This window comes from Podarcis gaigeae, assembly GCF_964106915.1.
Source record: "Podarcis gaigeae genome assembly, chromosome: 13".
Taxonomy (NCBI): domain Eukaryota; kingdom Metazoa; phylum Chordata; class Lepidosauria; order Squamata; family Lacertidae; genus Podarcis; species Podarcis gaigeae.
In genome coordinates this window covers 37,605,796-37,633,558 of record NC_139689.1, presented here as the reverse complement: position 1 = coordinate 37,633,558, position 27,763 = coordinate 37,605,796, and the positions used below count along the sequence as shown (strand labels likewise).

General features: G+C 47.3%; 1 protein-coding gene across 2 annotated transcripts in view; it reads right to left on the bottom strand.

Moving 5' to 3' along the window:
* Positions 1–650: 650 nt before the first annotated feature.
* The window catches only part of PLXDC1 (plexin domain containing 1), a 62,368-nt gene continuing 35,255 nt past the window's right edge, over positions 651–27,763 (bottom strand). Inside the window, exons 5-14 of one of the 2 annotated variants that reach the window (XM_083709532.1) lie at positions 25,335–25,457; positions 24,505–24,623; positions 23,011–23,110; positions 21,635–21,730; positions 17,334–17,415; positions 14,479–14,539; positions 13,031–13,169; positions 6,412–6,444; positions 5,276–5,436; positions 651–3,449 (exon numbers count right to left, since the gene is read on the bottom strand). In XM_083709532.1, coding sequence (XP_083565658.1) covers positions 3,339–3,449; positions 5,276–5,436; positions 6,412–6,444; positions 13,031–13,169; positions 14,479–14,539; positions 17,334–17,415; positions 21,635–21,730; positions 23,011–23,110; positions 24,505–24,623; positions 25,335–25,457 — 1,025 coding nt within the window. In that variant the 3' untranslated portion in view covers positions 651–3,338. The remainder of the gene's footprint in view (positions 3,450–5,275; positions 5,437–6,411; positions 6,445–13,030; positions 13,170–14,478; positions 14,540–17,333; positions 17,416–21,634; positions 21,731–23,010; positions 23,111–24,504; positions 24,624–25,334; positions 25,458–27,763) is intronic. The other variant, XM_083709533.1, reaches the window with a different exon arrangement.

Sequence of the window (27,763 nt, the reverse complement as noted above, 5' to 3'; positions counted from 1 at the left end):
ATCCATATCCTATCCTGTATCAATACTGCCATTTCTTATGAAATACTGCGTTTTGATCTGTTTCGCTCCAAACCAGCTTTCATCTGAATTGAGGAAAAGAAAGAGCCAGCTGTGTTTTAAGCTGGCAATCTGTACGTGGCCGCAATGGTCCTGGTGAATATGCACACACTCACATATCTGAGGCTGAGAAAAGGGACTACAGAGTTTGAGAAGTCATAGCTCTGAAAGCACAATGCCATTCCACTTACACCTTGAAACAGAACACCGGTGGTTGTCTGCTACTAAAAATTGTCCACGTCCGGAAGAAGCAGCCTTTATGACTGTGGTCCACCTTTTGCATAAGAGTGCTTGGTGAACAAATATAAGATCCTGTTTGTTTCTTTCTTTCAGGGATCTCTTCTTCGGCGCCACCCCACACTTCATACAGCACACCAGTGGTTGTGATAAACAGGCTAGCATATACCGTATTTTTTGCTCTATAAGACTCACTTTTTCCCTCCTAAAAAGGGGAAATGTGTGTGCGTCTTATGGAGCGAATGCTGGTTGCGCAGCTATCACAGAAGCCAGAACAGCAAGAGGGATTGCTGCTTTCGCTGCTCAGCGATCCTTCTTGCTGTTCTGGCTTCTGGGATTCAGAATCCCCCCCCCCCCTTGTTTTCCTCCTCCAAAGCTAGGTGCATCTTGTGGTCTGGTGCGTCTTATAGAGTGAAAAATGCGGTACATACTGTCCTGAAAAAGTTCCACTGGGATGCACTGCTGGACTGTGTTGCATCTTATGCATGCGTTTTTACTTTTCTTAGAATAAAAATAAAAAGTCAGGTCAGGGAGAAAACACCACAACCCTGGTAATAGCCCCATGTATACTCTGCCTGCATCTATATCTCTACACGGTTATAGAATTATACAAAATCAGTTACGTACTATACATTAGATAATTAGCTCCTGAGGAAACCCCTGGGACAGATAGGCTCAGCCTGGATACGGAATGAAGCTACAACACCCATAGATGCGTAAGTTTAGGAGACATGTCCACTAATAATAATAATAATAATAATAATAATAATAATAATAATTCCTCTCGGTGCTTTTTCTCTCTTTCTCCAACCAAGGCAGCCCGGCTGCTGTGGTGCTGTTTGTGCCTGTTTTTATTATTTTTAATTTTACCCCAGACCATATGCAGAAATGGCAAAGTACAACGTTTTTTGTTTTAAACCAGCCTTTGCCCTCCAGATGTTTGGGGCGCTGCCTCCTATCAGCCCCAGCTGTGCTGCCTGCGAGGTCTGACGCAGCACACCTGGAAGGTAGGAGAAGCCTGCTTTGAACTCTCAGAGCCAAACTCCTTGTTACCTTCTGCACGGCAGTTTACCGACACACATCTCTTCCCTGAGTTTCCCGGTAATTTTAAAGCAGGCGTATCATGCAGTGAGTGTCAACATGCTGCCAGTACTTTCCCGCCTCCCTGCACAGGGCAGTCGATATATGCCGGGAGAGCAGCAAACACAGAATGTGACGGAGTCACATCGCTTGTCCTCAAAATATTACTTGAAGAAATGGGGTAAGAAGTGTGGGTCATCGCGGTCACCCTGCATTGCCGTAACAGGTGAGCTAGCCCTTAGGATATGTGCAAATTTTGCTCAGGCACATATTTCTCTTGTGGTCATACAGATATGCTCGCAATAACTTCAACATCAAAATATTTGTTGCAGTCTGACTTTAAATGTGGATTTTTTTTCCTGGGAGGGAGCTGGAGCTAGTGGGAAAATCTGGGACTGGCAACCATGTGTCCCATCACATTGTGTTGTATCCAAATTAGATTGGGTGGGGGGAATTGTCCAGTAGCAGCACTTTCAGGAATGTGTACCAGAATTTTACAAGTACATTTTATCACCCTAACCCACTGGGAAAACATATGGGGTAACCATCATACAAGATAAAGAGGACAGAACAGGAACGTAACCATTTCCAAGAAAAAATAAGCTCTATAGGTGCCACGAGACTCCCTTGAAAAAGACCCGGTCTTGATTCCTAACTAAAATCTGATTGTTAGTAGGATCAGACAGAGTGGACAAAGAGAATCTACTTTAATTCCCTCTGTTCCCTTCATTGAGATAAGGTAGACCTTTCTCTTTCACACTGAGAGCCAGTGTGGTGTAGTGGTTAAGAGCGGTAGACTCGTAATCTGGGGAACCGGGTTCGCTTCCCCGTTCCTCCACATGCAGCTGCTAGGTGAGCTTGGGCTAGTCACACTTCTTGGAAGTCTCTCAGCCCCACTCACCTCACAGAGTGTTTGTTGTGGGGGAGGAAGGGAAAGGAGAATGTTACCCGCTTTGAGACTCCTTCAGGTAGTGATAAAGTGGGATATCAAATCCAAACTCCTCCTCCTCCTCCTCCTCTTCTTCTTCTTCTCATTGATAAAGTACTAATGAAACCAATGACTAGAACTCGTTCTTAAAAAAACACCCAGAAAAGGAAAGCTAAGTCATATAACCAAGTGTGAGGTGGAGTTGGTAATTCACAGCAGAAATAAGACAAACCATATTATTGTTTTCAGGGTCTGAGGCCAAGTTTGATACGTATTTTATCCTCTGTCAATTGCAAGGCCTCCTTAATTAATACTTTCTTGTGGCTCAAATTTATACCGCCATTACCAATAAATATGAAGGTGGCATTTCAGGCCCAGATTAAGCTCCCCACAAGCCACAAATGCCAGGCGCTGCATCCAGCAAGTGCTGCAATGACACTGAGCTATTTGAGTCAGACCAACTTGTTCCATGTTAACTGTAATCCGTAAGCATCTCTCTAGGGTTTATTCAGAAGGCAAACTTCAATCTCTCCCACCAGAAGCCTAGCTTTCCCCCTATCCTAACTTTTCTTTGGACAGTTTAATGTATTTGCTTTCCCACCGTTTGGGGGCTTAAAAAAATTATGCGTAATACCCTCCATAACACACAGAGGCAAAAAAAGCATCTTCTTTACCATACGGTTCAGGTGCCTGAGAAAAGCAGGAAGAGTGCAGACTTAGACTTCTTTTCCCTGGCACTGAAACCAGCCGTGGATGGCTACACCTGAAAACAACCGATATGAAGTGGGCTTCTCTGCAATAAAAGCTTCAACTCCATTGTAACTTTCCCCGCTAAACCATCCAGAGCCACACACTAAACCTGCATGCCTTTTGGGTCCTCCTGTATCCATTTCAATTCTTTTTTGGGGGGCTCTTTAGGTGTTTACTTTCCCCTTTTTGCTATTTCTTCAGTTGTGCTCATCGTGAAACAAACAGGAAACGGGAGGTGACGCTTTAAAAGTGCGAGAGCAATTAAAAAAAGAAGACGACACATTCTTCAGCATTGATCCGCTTCGACGAAACCCTCCTTCTCGTGGCCAGATGGCTCCACTTCCGTGTACATTGAGTGGTTTCTGAATTTCATGGCAGGCCACTGGTGCGGTCTCTGCTGTGGCGTGGAGAAAAGAAGGGTGTCAGTATGTGAAAAGGCTGTCAACAATTTGCACACATACACACTTTACATCAGCCTTCCTAAAGTTGCATGTTTCTGGACCCCAGTTCCCATCAGTCCCCACTAAGCATAGCCAGCGATCAGGGATGATGGGAGATACAGTCTAAAACATCTGGAGTGTAATGACCTCTGGCAGTCTATCAAGCCACGATAAGAAGTAATGACTCTCCAGCAGTTTTAGGTACATCTATTTACAAAAAGACACATCCAGAGCACAGCTTCTCACCTGCTCGCATTTACGATAGTTGGTCAGTCTGAATTTTCACCCCTCCCACAGCAGGAAGGATGGCAAACTCCCGCCTTTCCCCTCTTGCCCTTCCGTTGCCCTCTGATCCTATGCTGATCTAAGGACTGAGAGACTGGCCTGCCCCCTCCCCACTTCCACTCAACACAGACATCTGCTTATCTGCTGATTGCCTAGCAATGCTCTGGCTGTCTTCCAACTCTCCCTCTTCTTGAAAGCTAACAGAGTCTTCCCCGGGAAAGGGAGTTGAACTGCCCTTCCTTGACTCTGTCAGCCAGGTCTCATCTGCAGAGTCAATCTCTGGTTCACTTAGTTCAATTTCTGAGTCTAATTCTTTCCCTGCGCTTTGGGGGGGCCATGGAGGACCCCAGGTTGGAGAAAGCTGCTATACATTCTCAAACCGATCTAGCGATTTCTGATATGTGCATGAGTTGTTGTGCACAGAGCTGTCCTTCCTAAAGATGAGGCCCACAGTTCAGTGGAAAAACTTATGCTTTTGCATACAGGTTCAATCTTTTGCGTTTACAGATTGGGTAAGCTGGTGATGAGAAGGACTTCAACCAGAGACCCTAGAAAAGTCTCTGCCAACCCAGTTTGGGGCTGGGTGGACAAATAGGCTTGCCCAGTATAAGGCAGCTTCCTGATCTCCAGACAGATCAAAAGGAAGGACATGGCAGCATGCACAGGCCCGGCAGAGAACTATCCCCTCTGCTTGAAAAATAAAAATAAAACAGGGCAGTTTGGCCACACAGAAGCTCTTTGTGTACATATCAAACTGCATAAAGGGGTCTGGATTGCAGTGATTATCAGAAAGTAGGTTTTATTCGTTTTGTAGAAATACCGTGTGTATTTGGGAGAGTTCCTTCCCCCTCCCCCTTTCTAATTCTGCCAGATGCATAAATATATTTGTAGAAGTAATATCATGAAAATTACAGCCTCAAAGGTAAATCCATCACCATTTTATAGTCTATATTTTAGTGCCTTCTTCTTGAATAGCATCTGCAAAGATTGCTCAGGTATAGGGCCTTAGGTACACTTCAGAACATTAGAACTGCTGCTGAGGACCCCAAATGGAATGCAGAAAATATAGGACATACAAATCTGTGAAGCAGTATTCAACAAGTACTGAATCTGGTGCTCAAAACTTTATTTTCAAAACATAATGGGGGCGGGAATTCTGATGCTATTTGAGGTAACATAGCAAATTAAGTTGGTGCCAAGGAGGGAGAGAACGGGTGAAGACCAGCCTGGAGAGAAGATCGAGGAGATGGGAATGAAAAGGTTTGTCATTTTCTTTCTCAATGCCCAACCATTTTTCAAGGTGATTATCTCCAGGGAGAATTGCACTCTACAGCAGGGAAAACACTTGGCTAGGGATCAAGAGGCAGATTTGGGTCACAGTTTTATTTTACTGGCAAACCTCTCGAGTGCTGAGAGAGAAGTGGCTCTTGGGTAGCAATCTAACACCCAATCACCTGGAAGCAAGCCTCAATGGGGCTTACTACGCTGTTAAGCTCACCTTAATGAAGAACAAAGCAGCGTGGGACGTAGGGTTGCTTCTGATGTAGATCCCAGCAAGAATAATGGCTGCTATGAGCAGGACTGCCAGCACAATTCCAACGATGGTTCCTGTATGGAGCTGGGATTCTACTTTTTCTGCAGGGAAGTCGTCTCTCAAACCTTCAGGGGAGGTTTTCATAAGGGTTGGGGGGATAATGTGCAAATTACTCCATTACAGCCACAACAAAAGAAAAAAAACAACCCACAAGGATTAGCCAGGAGAGCTTTGTTTGTTCAGTTATCAAAATGAGGCTGAAAAGTACACCATTTGTGGGTACCATAACCCACAATGCCTTTAGGTAAAGGTAAAGGGACCCCTGACCATTAGGTCCAGTCGTGACCGATTCTGGGGTTGCGGCGCTCATCTCACTTTATTGGCCGAGGGAGCCAGCGTACAGCTTCCGGGTCATGTGGCCAGCATGACTAAGCCGCTTCTGGCGAACCTGAGCAGCGCACAGAAACGCCGTTTGCCTTCCCACCAGAGCGGTACCTTCCCGCCGAAGTGATACCTATTTATCTACTTGCACTTTGACGTGCTTTCGAACTGCTAGGTTGGCAGGAGCAGGGACCAAGCAACGGGAGCTCACCCCGGTACAGGGATTCGAACCGCCGACTTTCTGATCGACAAGTCCTAGGCTCTGTGATTTAACCCACAGCCTTTAGGGTGGACTAAAAAACCACTGTGGATCTCAGTTAAAGTTAGGCCTTCCAAGATATGGTAGAGCTAGGCCATGTCAGGGACGTTCCCTCCCAGACAGTGAAGAATCCGAAAAGGAAGGAGGGCAGACTGAGGGGAGTAGAAACTTGATGTAAGCCCCTCTCCCGTTGCGCCAGAAACGGTTTAGTCCTGCTGCCACATGACCCGGAAAGCTTGTGGACAAACGTCGGTTCCCTTGGCCTGAAAGCGAGATGAGCGCCCAAACCCCACAGTCGCCTTTGAGTGGACTTAACCGTCCAGGAGTCCTTTACCTTTACCTTTAGTCATATGGTCATCCCAGGTGAAACAGCAGTTCAGGGCACACCTCACATCCCCAGAACATGGACATTCCCACACATTTGCCTATCCACTAGGCCAAGAAATAATTAGGCACTTACCGTCTTCTGGATTTTGGTTCAACTTCGTATCATCTATAAGAAAACAAAAACAATAAGAAAAAGAGGATATACAGTGGAACCTCGGGTTACAGATGCTTCAGGTTACAGTCTCCGCTAACCCAGAAATAGTACCTCGGGTTAAGAACTTTGCTTCGGGATGAGAACAGAAATCATGCTCCGGCGGCAGCAGGAGGCCCCATTAGCTAAAGTTGTGCTTCAGGTTAAGAACAGTTTCAGGTTAAGAACGGACCTCCAGAACGAATTAAGTTCTTAACCCGAGGTACCACTGTAGGCTGGTTTGGCAAAGTCTTTTTTGGCAAAGTCTTACCACTGTAGGCTGGTTTGGGGTGTTCAGATTCCTAAGTCTGGCTGGTAATCATGAAAACAAGCTACTTTCCAAAAACATCATGGTTTAAATGTGTTATTGAATTTATGAATGGCTTATAGGCCTGGCTGTGGAGGACTGTGGTTTTTTGTTTTTTAAATTGTGGCATTTAATTGCTCCATCCATCTAACTGCTCAATATTTTGCTTGTTATTGCTGTTATGCTGTGTATGTGTTTTGTTCATGAATGAATGAATAAATGAATGGTTAAAAATTACAAGGGGAACTTTGTTGCTTCCAGATGTGGAAGCATCCATTTAAGAGCATCCAGTAGTTGCTATTCTACTTTATGCAGGTAGGGAATAGCAACTCTGCTTGCAGCCAGGTGTTCACTCATGAAATATTGTGGAGGAGGCTGTGGTATGTGTGTGGAGGAAAGGGTTAAATAATCATTTGTTGCACTGTGGATGATGATCCCCCACACCAACTTGAAATTTAAGAAAGGTGGAGGAAGAAACAGATATAAAGGCAATACAATTTGGAAAATGAAGGGTTAATGTGGTCGAGCTGGTTCCTAGAGAAAGAACCACAGAGGAAAATATATTCTGCACATTACAGTGGTGCCTCGCAAGACGAAATTAATCCGTTCCGTGAGGCTCTTCATATAGCGGTTTTTTCGTCTTGCGAAGCAAGCCCATTGACAGCTTAGCGGATTAGCGCTATTAGCGGTTTAGCGGCTTTTAGCAGATCAGCTGATAAGCGGCTCATCAGCGGATCAGCTGATAAGCGGCTTAGCGGCTTAGGAAAAGGAGGAAAAGGGGGGGGACCCGCAGGAACTCGCAAGACATTTCGTCTTGCGAAGCAAGCACATAGGGAAATTTGTTTTGCGAAGCGCCTCCAAAACGGAAAACCCTTTCGTCTAGCAGGTTTTCCGTCTTGCGAGGCGTTCGTCTTGCGGGGCACCACTGTAATTGCAGATTTGCTGTGTTATGGGTTGCTGAAATGTTAAGCAGCAACAGGATGAAAAGGAAGGAAGCTGGACAGCTCAGTCAGTAGAGCATGAGATTCTTATTCTCAGAGTCATGAGTTGGGCAAAATATTCCTGCATTGCAGAGGACTGGACTAGATCAGGGGTAGGCAACCTAAGGCCCAGGGGCCAGATGCGGCCCAATCGCCTTCTCAATCCGACCTGCGGACGGTCCGGGAATCAGCATGTTTTTACATGAGTAGAATGTGTCCTTTTATTTAAAATGCATCTCTGGGTTATTTGTGGGGCATAGGAATTTGTTCATTATTTTTTTCAAAATCTAGTCTGGCCCACGACATGGTCTGAGGGGCAGTGGACCGACCCACGGCTGAAAGAGCTTGCTGACCCCTGGACTAGATGGTCCTTGTGGTCCCTTCCAACTCTCTATACCGGGGGTCGGCAACCTGCGGCTCCAGAGCCGCATGTGGCTCTTTAAAGCCTTTGCTGCGGCTCCGGGGAGGAGGCGATGGGAGGAGGCGAGGAGCGGAGGCGAGGGGAGGAGGCGAGGAGCGGAGGCGAGGGGAGGAGGCGAGGGGAGGAGGCGATGGGAGGAGGCGAGGAGCGGAGGCGAGGGGAGGAGGCGAGGGGAGGAGGCGAGGGGAGGAGGCGAGGGGAGGAGGCGAGCGGCGGAGGCGAGGGGAGGAGGCGAGGGGAGGAGGCGTGGGGAGGAGGCGAGGAGTGTAGGCGAGGGGAGGAGGGGAGGGGAGGAGGCGAGGAGCGGAGGCGAGGGGAGGAGGCGAGGGGAGGAGGCGTGGGGAGGAGGCGAGGAGTGTAGGCGAGGGGAGGAGGCGAGGGGAGGAGGCGAGGAGCGGAGGCAAGGGGAGGAGGCGAGGGGAGGAGGCGAGGAGCGGAGGCGAGGGGAGGAGGCGAGGAGCGGAGGCGAGGGGAGGAGGCGAGGGGAGGAAGCGAGCGGCGGAGGCGAGGGGAGGAGGCGAGGGGAGGAGGCGAGGAGTGGAGGCGAGGGGAGGAGGCGAGGAGTGGAGGCGAGGGGAGGAGGCGAGGGGAGGAGGCGAGGGGAGGAGGCGAGGGGAGGAGGCGAGGGGAGGAGGCGAGGGGAGGAGGCGAGGAGTGGAGGCGAGGGGAGGAGGCGAGGCGAGGGGAGGAGGCGAGGGGAGGAGGCGAGGGGAGGAGGCGAGGAGCGGAGGCGAGGGGAGGAGGCGAGGGGAGGAGGCGAGGGGAGGAGGCGAGGGGAGGAGGCGAGGGGAGGAGGCGAGGGGAGGAGGCGAGGGGAGGAGGCGAGCGGCGGAGGCGAGGGGAGGAGGCGAGGGGAGGAGGCGAGGGGAGGAGGCGTGGGGAGGAGGCGAGGAGTGTAGGCGAGGGGAGGAGGGGAGGGGAGGAGGCGAGGAGCGGAGGCGAGGGGAGGAGGCGAGGGGAGGAGGCGTGGGGAGGAGACGAGGAGTGTAGGCGAGGGGAGGAGGCGAGGGGAGGAGGCGAGGAGCGGAGGCGAGGGGAGGAGGCAAGGGGAGGAGGCGAGGAGCGGAGGCGAGGGGAGGAGGCGAGGAGTGGAGGCGAGGGGAGGAGGCGAGGGGAGGAAGCGAGCGGCGGAGGCGAGGGGAGGAGGCGAGGGGAGGAGGCGAGGAGTGGAGGCGAGGGGAGGAGGCGAGGAGTGGAGGCGAGGGGAGGAGGCGAGGGGAGGAGGCGAGGGGAGGAGGCGAGGGGAGGAGGCGAGGGGAGGAGGCGAGGAGTGGAGGCGAGGGGAGGAGGCGAGGCGAGGGGAGGAGGCGAGGGGAGGAGGCGAGGGGAGGAGGCGAGGAGCGGAGGCGAGGGGAGGAGGCGAGGGGAGGAGGCGATGGGAGGAGGCGAGGGGAGGAGGCGAGGAGCGGAGGCGAGGGGAGGAGGCGAGGGGAGGAAGCGAGCGGCGGAGGCGAGGGGAGGAGGCGAGGGGAGGAGGCGAGGAGTGGAGGCGAGGGGAGGAGGCGAGGCGAGGGGAGGAGGCGAGGGGAGGAGGCGGAGGAGTTAGTTGCCTGAAGCCCCTTTTTAAACTTAAGCAGGGGGAAGTTTGGTGAATTGTTCTTTCCTTGGGGAAAGCAGGCTGCATTGAAAGGGGCCGTATACACTGGTCACTGTTTTGAAGGGGAGTGAAGAACACACACTCAAAAAAAGGTAACTTGTTAATTTTATTTCTATGAGGAGGAGTAATTCTGAGGGGTCAAACAAATGAATAATAAAAAGGTATTTTTATAATGACGAATGCCTCATTATTAATTATTATTTACATCAGCCACTGATTATGATTTATGGTACACTGGGGCCCTGATTAATTTTCTATGGCATTTTGGGGCATTGATTATTGGGCATAGCAAGTTGCGGTCGCGTGGAATTTGTGCTTTGTGACTGTTTGAGGTGGGTTTTTTTTCTTGGGAGGCTGGGCGGTGCGAAGAGAGGGAGGCTTGTGGTAGTGTCGGGGCTTGTCTCTAGCAAAGTAAGTCCTCGCCATTTGGTCACATGCGCAGCATTCTAGTTGTGGGGGTTAGGTGGCTTCGGCGCTCCAACGCTTGCTTTGCCGGCTGCTTTCAAAAGCGTCGGAAACAGCTGTGCTGTTGCTGGGTAACCGGATCGTCCCAGCAGCCATCTTATCTGCCCATGTGGTCTTCTGAGGCGGCCGCCATCTTACTATAGGAAATTCCACGTGGGAGTTAGTTGCCTGAAGCCCCTTTTTAAACTAAGCAGGGGGAAGTTTGGTGAATAGCTAACACTTTCCTTGGGGAACGTTATGCAACAGCTTATTGCTGGTCTTTCCCGCCTTTGTAAGCAGGCTGCATTGAAAGGGGCCATATACACTGGTCACTGTTTTGAAGTGGTATTTAATTTACTGGTTGTAAATTAAATATTTTAATTAGCTATTTGTCCTTTTTTCTTGAGATTGACAGCTGACTGCACGATCCTGTATATACAGCATTAAGGCAAGAAACAATATATACAGTGTTATATTTGTTTTAAATGTTGCAATGTTTTTGCGGCTCCCAGTTGTTGTTGTTTTTTTGGAAACGGGTCCAAGTGACTCTTTTTGTCTTAAAGGTTGCAGACCCCTGCCCTATACAGTGGTACCTCGGGTTAAGTACTTAAGTCGTTCCGGAGGTCCGTTCTTAATCTGAAACTGTTCTTAACCTGAAGACCACTTTAGCTAATGAGGCCTCCTGCTGCTGCTGCGCTGCAAGAGCACAATTTCTGTTCTCATCCTGAAGCAAAGTTCTTAACCTTAAGCACTATTTCTGGGTTAGCGGAGTCTGTAATCTGAAGCGTATGTAACCCGAGGTACCACTGTATGGAATTAGCACTATCTGCATGTTATAAAAGATTAGTATTGTTCCAAAGAATAATACTTTTTTAAAAAACAAACTCTCTCTTTCTCTCTCTCATATGCTTGTGAAGACAGGATTTCTAGCGAGACCATCTGCTCATCCACTTGTCTGCTTACACAGCTTATTCAGAAAAGCATGAAGCGTTTACTTGGAGAGGTCATTTGAGCAAGGACATAACTCTCTCTCCTGTTTTACCACTGCTCAGCTTCTTTGGAAGGAATGAGTAAGAAAGAAGGAAACATCTTCTCTCCTCTTGTCACTTAACAGCACCCCCTGGAAGAAATTATTTGGGCTCTGCTTTTATAGGCAAGAGGGGAAGGCATCCAAATAACTAGGATGTCAGCCACATTCATAAATATCATCTCCATTAGCTGGCTCCAAGGAGCTGGACTGTAACGATAAAGGATAAAAATTGAAAGAAGGCTTCTATGATGTCTTCGCAGCTGGCCTAGATTTATTTCATGTTTCAATTTCACCACCAGAAAAACATTCCTATTATAAACGTACAAGTTTCATCATTTTATCAGTCTCACACCATCATACATACATATGTTATCATCTTTTTTGATAACCTCAAGAGTGGATGACTTTTCAGAGGGTAAGAGTCTCAGGAAGACTTGAGGCCCAGTACCATGGTGATGGCTGTTGTGTGCACGTTTGTTTTGTCTCTAAGAAATTAACCTAATGCTTTAATACGCTGTTATAAAAATAAAACTATTTCCCTGCTCGGATTCAGAAAGACAACTGGAAACCATCAGTGTGGCTCTTCCCTCATATTTTATTAGCTCTTTTCAAAGTCAACTCAGTCACAAAAGAATTCTTTCCTCTCCTTCCTTCACTGCTGAAGGGCAACTACTAATGTTCTTTTCTATTTATTTTAATTAGCAGCTTGCGACAGGGACTATTAAACAGAAAAATTGAACTGGTACCTGCTGCTAACCACAGAGGGGAATAGTGGTTTTGATGCTAACCTAGGCATATTATGCGCAAGATCCTGGGGAATATGACATAATTTCTCATACTGGAGGAAAGTTAATTAGTCTGGGGTGATGTTCTGTTTTACGCAGTCACCATGACACACTGATCTCCACAAGTTAATTTCAAAAACGAAAGGTCTCTGGTCTCTCTCTGGAAGCGATGCCTCCAGCCAACCTAGAATGAGGGCTTGGAGCAAGAAGACCACACTTTTCTATCAGTCTTTTTCCACTCATCCAAATGTTAAATTTAGACATTCAGCACAATGGGTCTTTCAAACTGTGTTTGCACATGTATAGCCGATGCAATTCTAATTCATAACTGAGTGAAAAGCCTAGATCAACTTCTAACTGATTAGTTTAGCTATTTGTTATGTACGGGGTTGAATAAGATCCAAACTGCAGCAGTCTGATTGGTCCTAGAACAATAGGATTCAGAATGCAGCAGTCTGATTGGTCCTAGAACAATGCAGCAGTATGATTGGTCGGCAGGAGCCACCCAATCCAGCTCCAGATAGAAGTGAATCCACAACCTGATTGGCCTACAGGAGAATTCCGGAATTAGCCAATCACGTGCAGCCCATTGTGTAAATAATGTATACAAAGCAGATACTTTGAGGGGACTTCCATTCCCTCCTCACCACTATGAGCTGAATAAAGAGCATGAAATCCACTCTCGATTCTGAGTATATTTCACTATTACTGCTCACCTCAAGCAAATTCGGTTTTCTCAAGGAGCTGAAAATTAAATAACCTTGTTCATGGATCTGAGAGAATACACGATAATCTACAGTAGGGTTTCCCAAACTTAGTCTCTAGCTGTTTTCAGACTACAGTTCCCATCATCCCTGACCACTGGTCTTGCTAGCTAGGTATGATGGGAATTATAGTTCAGAAACAGCTGGAGACCCAAGTTTGGGAAACACTGGGGGAACATCCTCCTGAGGCCTCCCTTTCCCGCTCCAACCATAGCATTTGACCCTGGCTGGTACCTTCTGTAGTCAGGCTGTCGACAAAGTGGGAAGAAGAAGTGGTGATGTCTTCTCTGAGTGGTGTGAATGGACTATCGCTGGGAGGTGTTGAGTAGTAATGTTCATCGTCTTCAAAGTCGGCACAGGTCTTCTCTTCTAACTAAAACGACAAGCCCGAACCAGTCATTCTGGTGGTGGTGGTGGTGCTTCTTTGTAGATGTATTCTGCCACATGCCATTGACGCAATCATAGTGCATTAGTGGCAGACTTATTTATACTGGCCCCATACACACATCTTTCAGTTTTATTAGTTATTCTGCAATGCTTCCTCGGTGTTGCCACATTACAACACTGCTTTACGGAGGGGTACTCTTGCACAATAGCTCAGCAAAAAGTTCAACAAAAAAACAACAACCAACCAACCCTCGGAATATTTCTGGTTTGAAAAGTTAAGAGGATTTCAGAAGGAGGCCACGAAATGTCCACCAAGTCTGTTTTAAGCTTAAAAATAATAATCTTAAACCGATGCAAAGACTGTTCTTAAGAACAGAACCATGAGAAATGGAGAGACACTAAAATGGGCAGATTCACCCATCCCTATCAGTTAGAATTGCTTAGCTGCCATTTTTTGAAAGTGCATGTCCAAAGTCCGTTTTGGGGGTGTAATCTGGCCCGCTAGTCGGTTTAATCCAGCCCCTGTGGCAGTTTATTCCTGGGGTAAAATCCTAAAAAAACCTCAACAACTTTGGTTGACCCTTTGGTCGGCCCCCACAGCCCTTCACTTCATCAAATCTGGCCCTCTTTGAAAAAAGTCTGGACACCACTAAACACATCCATCCAACCGTCTCCTTTCCCGTGTTCTGTTTTTTTGCACTAAACTTCCTTGCCGTAATTTTGCCTGTGCTTTTGTTTTCATTCTTTACTCCCAACAATGTGGACATCGTTGATCCCTCCCTCTCTGCATATGTTCCCATGTGCAAGGGGAGGTATTTCCTAAAAATACTTAGGAATGGCTTGGGGTCAGGTGGGGGGGGGCAAGCTCCCAAAACAACCCAATGAGGACTGAACATGCTCAGCGAGCATGGAATGCTGACGGATTGTTGGCAGGAAAACATGGAAAACTGTGCGGAAGCAGGAACAGAATGTGAACAGAACACTTTGCTGCAAAATTTTGCAGGCTCCTTTGTGTTCTTTCTTTCCTTTAATCTGCAGGCACTTTGGGTTATTATTATGGCTCATGGCCCTGTGTTAATAAGGGCGAATCGACTGAATCTCATTCCACCATTATAATGAATGTTATGGCTATGTAGAAGTGGAATGCAGCCCTTTGGCTGAAAAAAGATTGCCCAGCTAGGACTTTCAGCCTCTTAGGAAATGGAGGTATCAATAGTTTGAAACTCAGAGGTGGGAGACACTGGTCGAGCACTGAGCCAGGGTTGCATACGTTCATACTTTGACCATAACTTTACCTCTTGGTCACAGCCATACTCCAACCACTCTTCACGGTGTCGGTCAAATCCACTGGAACACCTACAGAAAAGAGAAGCATGTAACCAAGTATGCATCAAACCTACAAATATAGACCTGCTTGGTGACATTTTCACTGCCATGGCTTTCCCAATGAATAAGTGTGTGTTGTGGGTATTGGGACGATCTGGTATCTTTTTTGCTTCCCTGCACACATGTTGCTTTAGCAAAAAGTAGAAATACAGAAGAACGGCACACAATGCAGGAGGAAGACAGACGACAGTGTTTTGTTCCCCATTGGAGATGCAAAACGTTCGATACCTGACAGCTGTCATTTGGGCAAGGTGCCACGGCAGGATTTGAATGTGAGTGGTTTGGCCGAGGAAACAGGGGGGCCAATTTGAATAAAATATTTGGGCGGGGGGCCAGGTCCGTATAGTTAAAGCTTTGGTTTTCCCAGTAGTGATGTATGGAAGTGAGAGCTGGACCATAAAGAAGGCTGATCGCCAAAGAATTGATGCTTTTGAATTATGGTGCTGGAGGAGACTCTTGAGAGTCCCATGGACTGCAAGAAGATCAAACGTATCCATTCTGAAGGAAATCAGCCCTGAGTGCTCACTGGAAGGACAGATCGTGAAGCTGAGGCTCCAATACTTTGGCCACCTCATGAGAAGAGAAGACTCCCTGGAAAAGACCCTGATGTTGGGAAAGATGGCGGGCACAAGGAGAAGGGGACGACAGAGGACGAGATGGTTGGACGGTGCTCTCGAAGCTAGCAGCATGAGTTTGACCAAACTGCGGGAGGCAGTGGAAGACAGGAGTGCCTGGCGTGCTCTGGTCCATGGGGGCACGAAGAGTCGGACACGACTAAACGACTAAACAACAACAACAACAGGTAAGCCACACCCCACATAATTGATCACACGATGTGGTGCACACACACCATTTTGTGGGGGGCCCTCAAATATTTTATGGGGGAGGCAAAAAACCCCTCAGCCCCTAGGAGTTGGCTCCTATGCTAGGAAGAAACCAGGCCTGAGATATGGAAAGACATGCACTTATGGAACCTTATTCATTTCACTAGAAATATATACAAATTAACTATTTTTCAAGTTAGATGCACCATAGCTCAGTGGTAGAACGTCAGGTTTACATGCAGAAAATCCCAGGTTGAATCTTCAGCATCCCTAGGTAGGCCTTCGAGAGAGTCTCTGCCAGTTTGTGTAGAACACAGCTTCCTGTGTTTCTGTGGGTTAGCAATCAAGGCTTCTTTCAAGTACCCATAAAAATATCGCTTCCTGGAGATATTAAGGAACACAGCCTAGTCCCTTCCCCTAAGCACAACACCACCCCGGCTCCTTGGGTTGCTAAAGCATTTTGCGGCTTTTATGGCCTCCTGTTCTCTGTAAGGAGTGCGCTCCCTTCAAAATGCCTACAGAACTAGCAGTAGAAAGCTAGCAATATGAGCATCTGGCCTCAATTCTGTGTGGGAGGGCTAGGTTATTTTTAAGTATATGGTTTTATAATCGGAATCCCCAGATGGGTGTACTGTACCAGATACACGAACAAGCAAATGTAACAAACAGGGAGACCAAAAGGGCTTTCCCTGAGGAACTGGGCGACTCCATGCCAACACAGCTGGGCCGGAAGACTCTGAAATGTTCCTTCTTGCTGATGGGATTTTCTGTCTCTGCTGCAGAAGAACTTAACCTTATTCTTCAGGAGAGATGGAAAGCTTGGCAAACCGTATCCTTCCGTTTGCATCTGCATAGACTGATTTTGGATTTCAGTACACTGGGTGCACAGTAAGGCTGCGCCCAAAAAGATGCAGCTTGTTGGTTTCCGAACATTTTGGAAGGTGAACGGACTTCCGGAACGGATTCCGTTCGACTTCCAAAGTACGACTGTACTGCAAATCATATTGCAAGTCATCTTGGATATTAAAGACTCAAACTGGGCAGGTTTGAACAATTTGGGGCAATTAAAATGTTAAAAGTTAAATAAACCTTGCGGAGGGAGGAGTGTTAAGGTATACAGAATTGTACATATGGTTGATTTGAATATGCTATTATTGATTATGTATACCCAATGTATCAGCCACCTGGGGGTTTTCACTGTTTTTGTTTTGGTTGTTGGTAAAAAAATAAAAACACTAAAAACAAATAAAAAATAAAGACTCAAACTGTAAAGACTAGCCACACATCTTGGGCAGCTGGTCACATATCAAATATCGGGGCGCTTTGGGCAGGCTAAGCTGCAGGCAAATGTTGTTGTTGTTGTTTAGTCATTTAGTTGTGTCCGACTCTTTGTGACCCCATGGACCAGAGCATGTCAGGCACTCCTGTCTTCCACTGTCTTGAGGTATTACGGTCCTGAGCAGCTTAAGGCTTTACAGGTCAAAACCAGCACTTTGAAGTGGGCCCGGAAACTAATTGGTAGCCAGTGCATACTTTCCTAAACTTGCTTTTGAAAAAGCTTGTAATTGAACCGCCCTCCCCACAAAAAATATATTTGCTACCGGTACATCTTTATTCTGTCATAGCCCTACATAAGTGTCGTGCAGGGCAAACAAGGCAGGACTTTGGGCCAGAAATACCTACAAACTGGCTGCTCAGTCGAATGAGTGCAAGGGTCCCAAGCGCTATAGGGATGCCTTGCCACATTTTGAAGTAAGGGACATTGCCATCTAAAGAGGGAGGATCCTTCTTCACACCCCCCACCCTGAGTTCATTAAGTCCCAGGGTCTAAAATTACCTAGCTGCACCATAAATGCACCATAAATAGGATGAGACTAGAGGGAGCTAATTTGACTCTCGAGGTGCGAATGTGCATCCCCTCCCACATTTGTGTGCCTTACCTCTGCAGGACATGACACCAGCTGCAGTTGAAGGTTAGGTCAGATGTCGTGCAAACTTCGCAGCTCTGGTGCTGGAGGCAAGCTGCAAGGGAAAGAGGAAAAGAATCAGAGCTCCAAAACTTGCTTTCCAAAATGAGAGGAGCCAACGCAGAAGCCAGCCTGGAAGATGTGCTTTTTGAGTGTTGGATGCCTGGCTACCTGGGAGTCAAAAAGGTAAAGGGACCCCTGATCATTAGGTCCAGTTGTGATTGAATCTGGGGTTGCGGTGCTCATCTCGCTTTATTGTCCGAGGGAGCTGGCGTACAGCTTCCGGGTCATGTGGCCAGCATGACTAAGCCGCTTCTGGCGAACCAGAGCAGCGCACGGAAACGCTGTTTACCTTCCCGCCGGAGTGGTACCTATTTATCTACTTGCACTTTGGCGTGCTTTCGAACTGCTAGGTTGGCAGGAGCAGGGACCGAGCAATGGGAGCTCACCCCGGCACGGGGATTCGAACCACCGACCTTCTGAATGGCAAGTCCTAGGCTCTGTGGTTTGATCCACAGCGCCACCCACATCGGCTACATGAGAGACCAGGGTTCAAATTCCTACTCAGCCACGAAGCTGACTGTGACTTTGGGCCACTGACTGTCTCTCAGCCTAACCTACCACACAGGGTTGTTGTGAAGGATTAAATGAGGAGGGGGAGATAATTATGTCTGGCACTTTGAGCTCCTGGGGTGAGGGGAAGCTGGCATATAATGTGCAATAAAGAAAGTTAGTGCATGCAATTTTTATGCAAATCCGCCCCTCTTTTTTGGTGCTAAGTGGCCACTCTGTGCCGAAACCTCTTCCCTTGACTGCTGAGAAAGTTTGTGTGTTAATCTGAAACCATTTTCCTCACCCCACCCTGCAAATCTGACCCTACTCTCAAGGTCTTGGCCAGGGACACCCTCCCAGAATTCAAGAGAAATGAGGGAAAGCTGAGATGTTTCCTAACTTAAAAGTAAAAAACCTTTTGTTCCTCTTTTCTTGGAACAAACTGGTACGGAGCAATCTCTCAGAGTCGCAGCAAAAAGCTGGAAGCACTTGTGATTCTATTCATAACAGCAAAACGGGGGTGTGGGGGATGTATCCCAATCTCCTTCCATTGTGTTGGCAGCGGATTTTAACAAGCCTTTTTCCCTCAGGGAGAAGCATTCGGCATGTCACCGAAGAAAATAGTTTCTCGCTGATTTCATCGATCACCCCTCGCTTGTGCTTGGATCCGGAATTTTCCGGCAAGTGTCTCAACATGACTTCCATTCCGTCTCAGCTCTTAAGGCCAAACTGGGCGGGCGCACGGAAGGCACGGACAGCTTAGTGGTGCCATCAAGGCAGGATTTGGGGGGCAGAGGTCTAGGGCCCCGCTCAGCGTAATGCGCAGGAGGGCTCCCACATTTTGACGTGATGTGCCTTGCCATCTAAAGCACACTGCCACCTACCAATACCTTGCGGCCCCACTGCGACAACTTTTTGTTTTATGTATATGAAAAAATCTGGTTTTTGTGTGGTTATTATGGAGGCAGTGAGAAAGACGTATACTGTCTAGAGCAGGCACCCCCAACTTGCGGCCCTCCAGATATATTGGCCTACAACTCCCATGATCCCTAGCTAACAGGACCAGTGGTCAGGGATGATGGGAATTGTAGTCCCAAAACATCTGGAGGACCAGAGGTTGGGGGTGCCTAGTTTAGAGCTCTCCGGACGTAAGGTGGGGTATGAAATGCAACATGTAAGAAAATCGTTTCCCCCGTTCCATTTTTAATAGTTACAAGTTTACATATCCACACTTTGTTTTTTAAAAATATTTCAGGGTCAGCAGTACTCCCTGCCACTAGAGCTCATTAGGACTCTTTTTTGCTGTCATGCATTCCTTTGGAATACCTTTAACACTTCATCATAGTAGTAGTAGTATAGGCTACTTAAACATTGTAGAAAGAAAGAAAGAAAGAAAGAAAGAAAGAAAGAAAGAAAGAAAGAGGGGAAATTGCAGTACATATCTCCATGAAAATTTGCATATGCTAACTTATAGGTTTATGTGCAAATTTACAAATAGAGACTCTGATTTAAATCAGGGTGGGGCAAGAGTTAAAAGCAGGTGTACCAGGCAATAATTTTTTTTACCCTTGTACAGGAGACTAGTTTCTACGCATAGAGTTCTCTGCCCTGCAACCAGGCAACCAGAGAGTCATTATCCAAGTTCAAGCACGCAATTCCAGCTGGGTGAAAAGACCTGAAGTGTGAAGCAGGGCCGGTGAAGCATGTGCCCTGAAGAGAAATCTGAGGGCCACAGAGAGGACTGGGGGCCACATCCGTGCCATAGACTCTTTTCATCTGATTTTTGGTCTTCATTCCAAAGTGGTCATAAAAGACGTGTGTGTGTGTTTGTTTTTTTTAACACAACAGCGGCTTATTTTCTTCTCCCCCTTTTTTTTACACCATTTCAGAGTGCTTATTTATAGCCTGTGCTGCAGCAGACTGAGCCTGCTGTTTGGGTTGTCATAAAACACCCAACAGATATGGCTTAAGCGCATAACCTTGGCATTTCCCGGACAGGTTTATCCTCCGCTGGGTATTTATGGAGGCAAGCAGGACGTTTTTGTTTTCCCTGGCATTGTCCTCGTGGGCTAAATGCTATCTCTTGAACCATCTCCTTTGTGATGCATCTCAAGGAGTGGAAGGTACAGAACGTGCTGCTGCGAAGAGTGCTTAGTGGATTATTATTATTTTTTTATTTCCCCTTTTTACTTTTTCATTTCATTTTTCATTCTTCCCCTTCTTCGTCACAAATGGGGTTACAATAAACTAAGTCCCCGAAAAGCCACTGAGATGTTAGAGAATGTGTCTTTTTAAAAATAAAATAAACAAAAAAAAACAGCTGTTGGTTGAATACATAATTGCTGGGGTGCTTTCCTCACTTTAATCAATGGGATCTTGCATCCTAGCTAGCTTCCAGTTTTTTAATGTCTGTAAAGCAGTGACAAGCAACCAGAAGCCTGTGGTCACACCCACGTAATACATTTAAAGTGCATGGCTCCCCCCCAAACCCCCCCCCCCCACACACAATGCTGGGAGTTGTAGCTTGTTAAGAGTGCTAGGAATAATAGTTCTGTGAGAGGTAAACTACACTGCCCAGAATCCTTTAGGGAAGCAGAGCCATGTGTTTTAAATGTATGATGTGGATGTGACCCTTGTCAAAAATCCACCTTGCAGTCAGCCCCCACTTTGGTCTCCCTGTCACATTCGTCTGGCCAAACGTCTGGAGTTGCCACATGCTGAGTAAGATCAGGGAAGATCTCCCACAGCTCAGTGGCAGATCACATGTTTTGAGTGCAGAAGGACCCAAGATCAGTCCCCGGCATCTTCAGGTACAACTGCGGAAGCCTCTTGCCTGTAAAGGGAAAAGGTAAAGGACCCCTGGACAGTTAAGTCCACTCAAAGGCGACTATAGGGTTGCGGCGCTCATCTCGCTTTCAGGCCGAGGGAGCTGGCGTTTGTCCACAGACAGCTTTCTGGATCATGAGGCCAGCATGACTAAACCGCTTCTGGCACAACAGAACACTGTGACAGAAGCCAGAGTGCACGGAAACGCCGTTTACCTTCCTGCCACAGTGGTACCTGTTTATCTACTTGCACTGGCGTGCTTTCGAACTGCAAGGTTGGCAGGAGCTGGGACAGAGCAATGGGAACTCACCCCATTGCGGGGATTTGAACCGCTGACCTTCCGATCGGCAAGCCCAAGAGGCTCAGCAGTTTAGACCACAGTGCCACCTGTGTCCCTGTACACCTGGACAAGTGCGTCCACTCAGTGCAGCGGTCTAAGTCAGTATGGAGCATCTCCTTCCCTTCCTGTGTCCATGCAGCTCAGCATGGTCTCCTTTGATGGAGAGCAGACTTAAAAAAAAAACATATTCTCCAATGTGGCTACAAGCCACAACACTAATGTAATGTGGAGTTAGGCCACAAGACTTCAGCAGGGAAGAAAATCTATGCACACATTTCCAACCATCTCCCTCAGATTTAAGGGTTTCTGCCTTACTCAGCTATGGCTGCAAGTGGGGAAGTGGGAGAAGGCAAGAGCAAACTGAGGGATGCCCTTAGTCACAAAGAAGGAGTATGAACAGCTCCCTTCTCTTCAAAACTCCCTGCTAAATGCATCTTCGTATTGTCATCTTTACACCCAGAAGGCTTTCCTCACACACATCCTCATCTAACTCATGACAACAGTGCTTGAGACTCCGTGTGCTAGAGACATGCTTCATAATGCGCTTCTGACTCACTGGGCAAGGGCACAAACTCCACAGCCGATGCGCTAGTGATCTTGCTGGTGTCCAGCTCCACTCGGTGATATTCATAGATGGTCCGACGGTGAGCTTCTAAAAAAAAAGGCAAAGATGGGGGTATTCAATTAAAGCGGGTCTCTGCCCTCTGTCTTGTGGGGCGCAGTCTCATATTGCAGCCATGCAGATCTTTGCACGGTTAAATATGATGGTGCAGCTCGTGAGCAGTTTTGGAGCACCTCTGGCATTTTATAAAATAATCATAATATATTTTTATTTATACCCCGCCCTTCCCAGTTCAAAAAACCGGGCACAGGGCAGCTAACAACCAATTTAAAACACTTAATTGATGCAACAAAAAACAGCATAAAATACAGTATAAAGCGTGAATAACAATAAATTCAGAATTCAAAAATCAATTTAGGGGGAAATCCATCCAATAAACATTAGATGATCACCAGGGCTAGCTGGCTAAATTAGTCCATTAGATGATCACCAGGGCCAGCGAGGAGACCAGGGGAGAATTAGCTATGGGATTCCAGAGCGGGTAATCTTCATAAAAAGGGGAAGGGGGGGGGGAAGGAAGGTGAATAAAAGATCAGGCTAAGTTCAAGTTGAAAACCATGTGGAATAGCTCTGTCTTGCAGGCCCTGTGGAAGGAAGTTAGATCCTGCAGGGCCCTGGTCTCATGGGACAGAGCATTCCACCAGGTCAGAGCCATCACTAAGATGGCCCTGGCCCTGGTGGAGGATAATCTGACTTCCTTAGGGCCCGGGACCACTAAACTAATATTATTCATGGACCTTAAGGTCCTTTGTGAGGCATACCAGGAGAAGCGGTCCAGTAAATACCTGTAAAAAAAAATAGAGGTTGGAAGAAAGCTTTTTGGCCCTCCAACTCCCTATATAGCAGGAAATCCCTGGAGAATGTAGAATCCAGCTCCTCCCTTCTTTGGGTGTTTATTTACTTGGCCAATAACCAGTTGAGCTCTCTTCTTTGGAATGCATATTCCCTTTTGCTTACTGCACAAGGGGTAGGATAATATGGCTGGAGGTTGTTGGCTTATGGTGGTAGGCATGTCCCTCAGCCCTGGCACTGTCTGTCTAAAATAAGAACCTATCAGAAAAACCTCAGAGGAACCTCAGATGAGCCCTGCTGGAGGAGAGCAAGGATCTATCTAGTCAAGCATCCTCTTTTCCACAGTGGCCAAGCAGATGCCTATGGGAAGCCCGCAAGCAGGACAGGAGGACAATAGCTATCACCCTCTGCGGCTCTTCAGCAACTGGTCCTCTGAACTTGGAGCTCTCCAGCCAATAGGTCTACCTGTCTAGGGATCCACTCTCATCCTTCTCCTCTTCCAAATAGCCCAGACTCACCAGGCACCCCAGGGGAGGAGTTACGGATCATGAAAGCGTCTGAGAGTCCAGCTTTGACGGGATGTTGTGTAGAACTAATCTCCAGGACAGACATGGGGATCTGGAGCAAGGAAAGGGGAAAGAAGGCTTAGAAAATCCCATCCATGGAGTTAAAGAAAGGTAATTCCACACCCACTCTTAGAGTGTCTCTGCTCCTAAATGGCTAAGACTGGGGTCTGCAACCCGCGGCTCCGGAGCCGAGGCAATGGTGTAAAAGAGCCACATGCGGCTCCGGGGTGGAAACTAGCGAGGGGAGGAGGCGCATTGTGCGTCCCGACACTCCCCACTGTGGCGGGCGCTGTACTGGCTGTGACGTCGCATGGGGGCGGTGCGTGCATTAGTCACGCACCGTCCCGCCCGCCCGCCCGCTACATTGTAAGGGGCATGTACGCTGGTCACTGCATTGAAAGGGGGCATGGACGCTGGTCACTGTTTTGAAGGGGAGTGAAGAACACACACAAAAAAAAGGTAACTTGTTAATTTAACGTTTATTTCTATGAGGAGTAATTCTGAGGGGTCAAACAAAGAAATAATAAAAAAGTGACAAAAAAGTTATTTTTATAATGACGAGTTTTGCGGCTCCCAGTTTTTTTTTCTTTGGAAACGGGTCCAAGTGGCTCTTTTTGTCTTAAAGGTTGAAGACCCCTGGGCTAAGACTTTGATGAACTTCTTAGCAGAGGAAACAACAAAGAACTGGAGTCTCACCACACCTTTTAGTTCTGTGATGTCATGCGTAGGCAAACTAAGGCCTGTGGGCCGGATCCAGCCCTATCACTTTCTAAATCTGGTCCACGGACGGTCCAGGAATCAGCATGTTTTTATATGAGTAGAATGTGTCCTTTTATTTAAAATGCATCTCTGGGTTATATGTGGGGCATAGGAATTCATTCTTTTCCCCCACCTTCAAAATATAATCCGCCCCCCCAAGGTCTGAGGGGCAGTGGAGCGGCCCCCTGCTGAAAAAATTTGCTGACCCCTGACCTATATTTTATATTTTAGCCAAAAGATAAAAGAACATTCACTGACTAAAAGTGCTCAACCTGCAAAAAAAAGAAGAACAAATTCTATCCCACCCTACTAAAAGATGAACACCAATACAGGCTAGGGCATCTTCAAACCATATTATTCCAATAAAGAGCCAAATGCCTAGGTGAAGAGGAATGTCTTTACTTAGTTCCCAATGATGGTTCCAGGCACATCACTCTGGGAAGAGCATTCTACAACCAGGAGCCACCACCCATAATGCCTATATTCATATTGCCGCCACCACCCCGCACCTCCCCGGAGGGATGGGGACAAACACACACACGTAGAAGGGCCTCAGATAATGAGCCTGGTTTAGGTAGATTCATGCAAGGAGAGGCGGTCTCTAAGGTATTGGTGTCTCAAGCTGCCTAAGGTGTTATAGGACAAAACCAGCACTTTGAATTGAGCCCAGAAACTAACTCCCCTCACCTCTTTGTAGCCAAAGACTATTCTGCCATCACTGTGCAAAGCTGCCTGGAAGTCAAAAGAGCCTCTGTCTTCTTTTCCTTCCAGGTACACTTGGTCCCACTGAACCACAAAGACTGTCCCTGAAGAGGAAGAAGAGCAGGAGAAGGGGTGATATGAGAAGGCCATTGGTTTACCCTAACAGCTGGCATGGGGACTAGGAACTTGAAACTTCTGCTATCATTCACAGATTAAAGGAAGGAACTCATAAGCCAACTAGCCATGCTCTCCGCAAAGAACAAGGCAGGGCCACCCACTTGCCCATAGATTAGCCCAACCCAGACTTTTCCATCTTGGTGCCTTGTGGACATTGCTGAACTACAATTCCCATCATCCCTGAACAGTGGCCTGAACAGTCTAGGGCTAATGGGAGTTATCAATATCATAAGTGTGAAATAAAGGCAAATTGAGTTGGTACTATAGTCAGAGGCGCCAGCTTCTCAACATGGTTGAGGGGGCTTGACACAACATTCTGACATCACGTATGCGAAGTCGTAAGGAGTCAGGGGGCGGAGCTGAACACCCTCTGAATATTGATGGGACCTGGTCCCCTAATGGGGGGGGGGGGCTCCTAAGTCCCTTAGCCCCCAGGAGCTGGCTCCTATAACGATAGTCCAGCTATACCTCTCGGTTGCAAAACAAATAGACCTGTGCGAAAAGTACCTAAGCAGAGAATTTTGGGTTTTCACATTTTGCTTTGCAAAGTAAAGACTGGTTCTGGTGTAAAACAAAACGGGAGATAGTAAGCGCTCCCAATGATTTTTTCCCCAAGTCTGCATGTGAAGAGGACTCACCATTGTCAAAGTATTTGATGGTGGAATTTCGAGAGTAGCTGGGATTGAAGTTTGCCATGAGAGGAGCAACATATTGCGTGGCTGTCAGCATCCGATGAATGACGTCCCCCATGAAGATGAAGCCTGGCAAAGAGACCGAGGGAGGGAGGGAGACAAGCTATTTTATGTCACCATCTACAATCCTGTTGCCTTCTTCCCCAGTGACTCCTAGGAACCCCAGGGTCACTTTCTAGAGAGCCAGAGTGCTGCCGTGACACCAGTGGAAGCAAATTCAGAAGTGCAGGGGCTCTTCAGGATAGCCACAGCTACACACCCTCACAGCCGCAACCCCTTCTAAGAGTACACAACCTTCTACAATAATCTTACAATTATACAATAATAATAATTAGGGATGTGTTGCAACAATCAGTGCAGATCTCCATGTCCTGCCTTTCAGCTAGGTCTATTATTTTCTGTACACATACATGGGCAAATGATTTGGAGAGTGGCAATAACTTCTTTCAGAGTGACTTCAGTTTAAAAAAAGGAAAAAAAAAGGTTTTTCAAGCAAATACAAATACAATAACCATTAACAAATACAAATACAATAACACTTATCCAGCAGTACAGCTAATGATGTTTGCTTTATCCATTGTCTCTAGACCTACACTTACACATCTGACATTCAGACATATTATTTAATGTAACCCCTCCCCTGAGAATATTAAGTGGTTGGTATAGCAAGGTCTGATCACTGCAGATGGTGACAGCAGTCACAAAATTAAAAGACGCCTGCTTCTTGGGAGAAAAGCAATGACAAACCTAGACAGCATCTTAAAAAGCAGAGACATCACCTTGCCAACAAAGGTCCGTATAGCTAAAGCTATGGTTTTCCCAGTAGTGATGTATGGAAGTGAGAGCTGGACCATAAAGAAGGCTGATCGCCAAAGAATTGATGCCTTTGAATTATGGTGCTAGAGGAGACTCTTGAGAGTCCCATGGACTGCAAGAAGATCAAACGTATCCATTCTGAAGGAAATCAGCCCTGAGTGCTCACTGGAAGGACAGATCCTGAAGCTGAGGCTCCAATACTTTGGCCACCTCATGAGAAGAAAAGACTCCCTGGAAAAGACCCTGATATTGGGAAAGATTGAGGGCACAAGGAGAAGGGGACAACAGAGGACGAGATGGTTGGACAGTGTTCTCGAAGCTACCAGCATGAGTTTGACCAAACTACGGGAGGCAGTGGAAGACAGGAGTGCCTGGCGTGCTCTGGTCCATAGGGTTCCATTGCACACCATTCCGTGGAAACAGATGCACCTTGCGGCATTTCTGTATTCCTAAAGGCTTAGCATGCAGAACCACTCCTCCTCAATGTTCTGTGGGCAAAAAGATTCCTGCATCACGAAGAGTTGGACTAGATGTCCCTTGTGGTCCCTTCCAGCTCTACAATTCTATGATTCCCATTCATTTTCTCCAGAGCGACCCTAGGAGCCAATCCTCAGTGGCTGACTCATCTCCTGATTGGCTCCAATGGGCACAAAGGGGGAAAATACTTCTTCTCAGCGGCTAAAAAGGCTCCCATTTCATACTGCTGATTGGATGGCTCTACGACAGTGGAAACGGGAACCCTGCGCCGCATGGGTGCAGACACACAACTCAGGACCACTCTATTAGACTGGTCTCAATTAGGGCCAGGTCCTTTTCAGTACTGGCCCCGACTTGGTGGAACGCTCTGTCACAAGAGACCAGGGCCCTGCGGGACTTGACATCTTTCCGCAGGGCCTGCAAGACAGAGCTGTTCTGCCTGGCCTTTGTTTGGGTTCAGTCTGACCCTTATGTTTCCCTCCCCTTATGGTCTTGATTTATCAGCTACTTTTAAATTGAGGCTGCATTTTAAATTGCATTTTAACCTGTATTTTAAATTGGTCCCCCCCCCCATTATGTTTTTTACTGTGATTTTATTGGTGTTAGCCGCCCTGAGCCCGGCTCTGGCCGGGGAGGGCAGGGTATAAATTTATTATTATTATTATTATTATTATTATTATTATTATTATTATTATTATTATTATTATTTCCCACTCAGTTATGAAGCTCACTAGGCCAGTCACCATCTCTCAGCCTAATCTCCCTCACAGGGTCGTTGTGGAGAGCGAGGGGAGAGGAACACGCATCCCCTTTCGCATGCCGCAGAGGACGGGCAGGTTAAACATGCAACAAATAAATAAAACCCACTTTGCTAGCCACCAAACCAAAGACATCATTGCTCTGGTGGGAGAAGGGGAGGGGAGGTGGGTTTTGCTTCAGTGGCAGTGTGGAGACATAAAATCATCAAGCCGACCGCCTTGCTCAGCTACGAGGCAAACCTTTCAAGCCTTGCTGCTGTGCTGAAAACCTACAGACTGCAGGATTTCAGAGCAGAGGGGGCAAGCCATTCCGGTCCTCAGAGC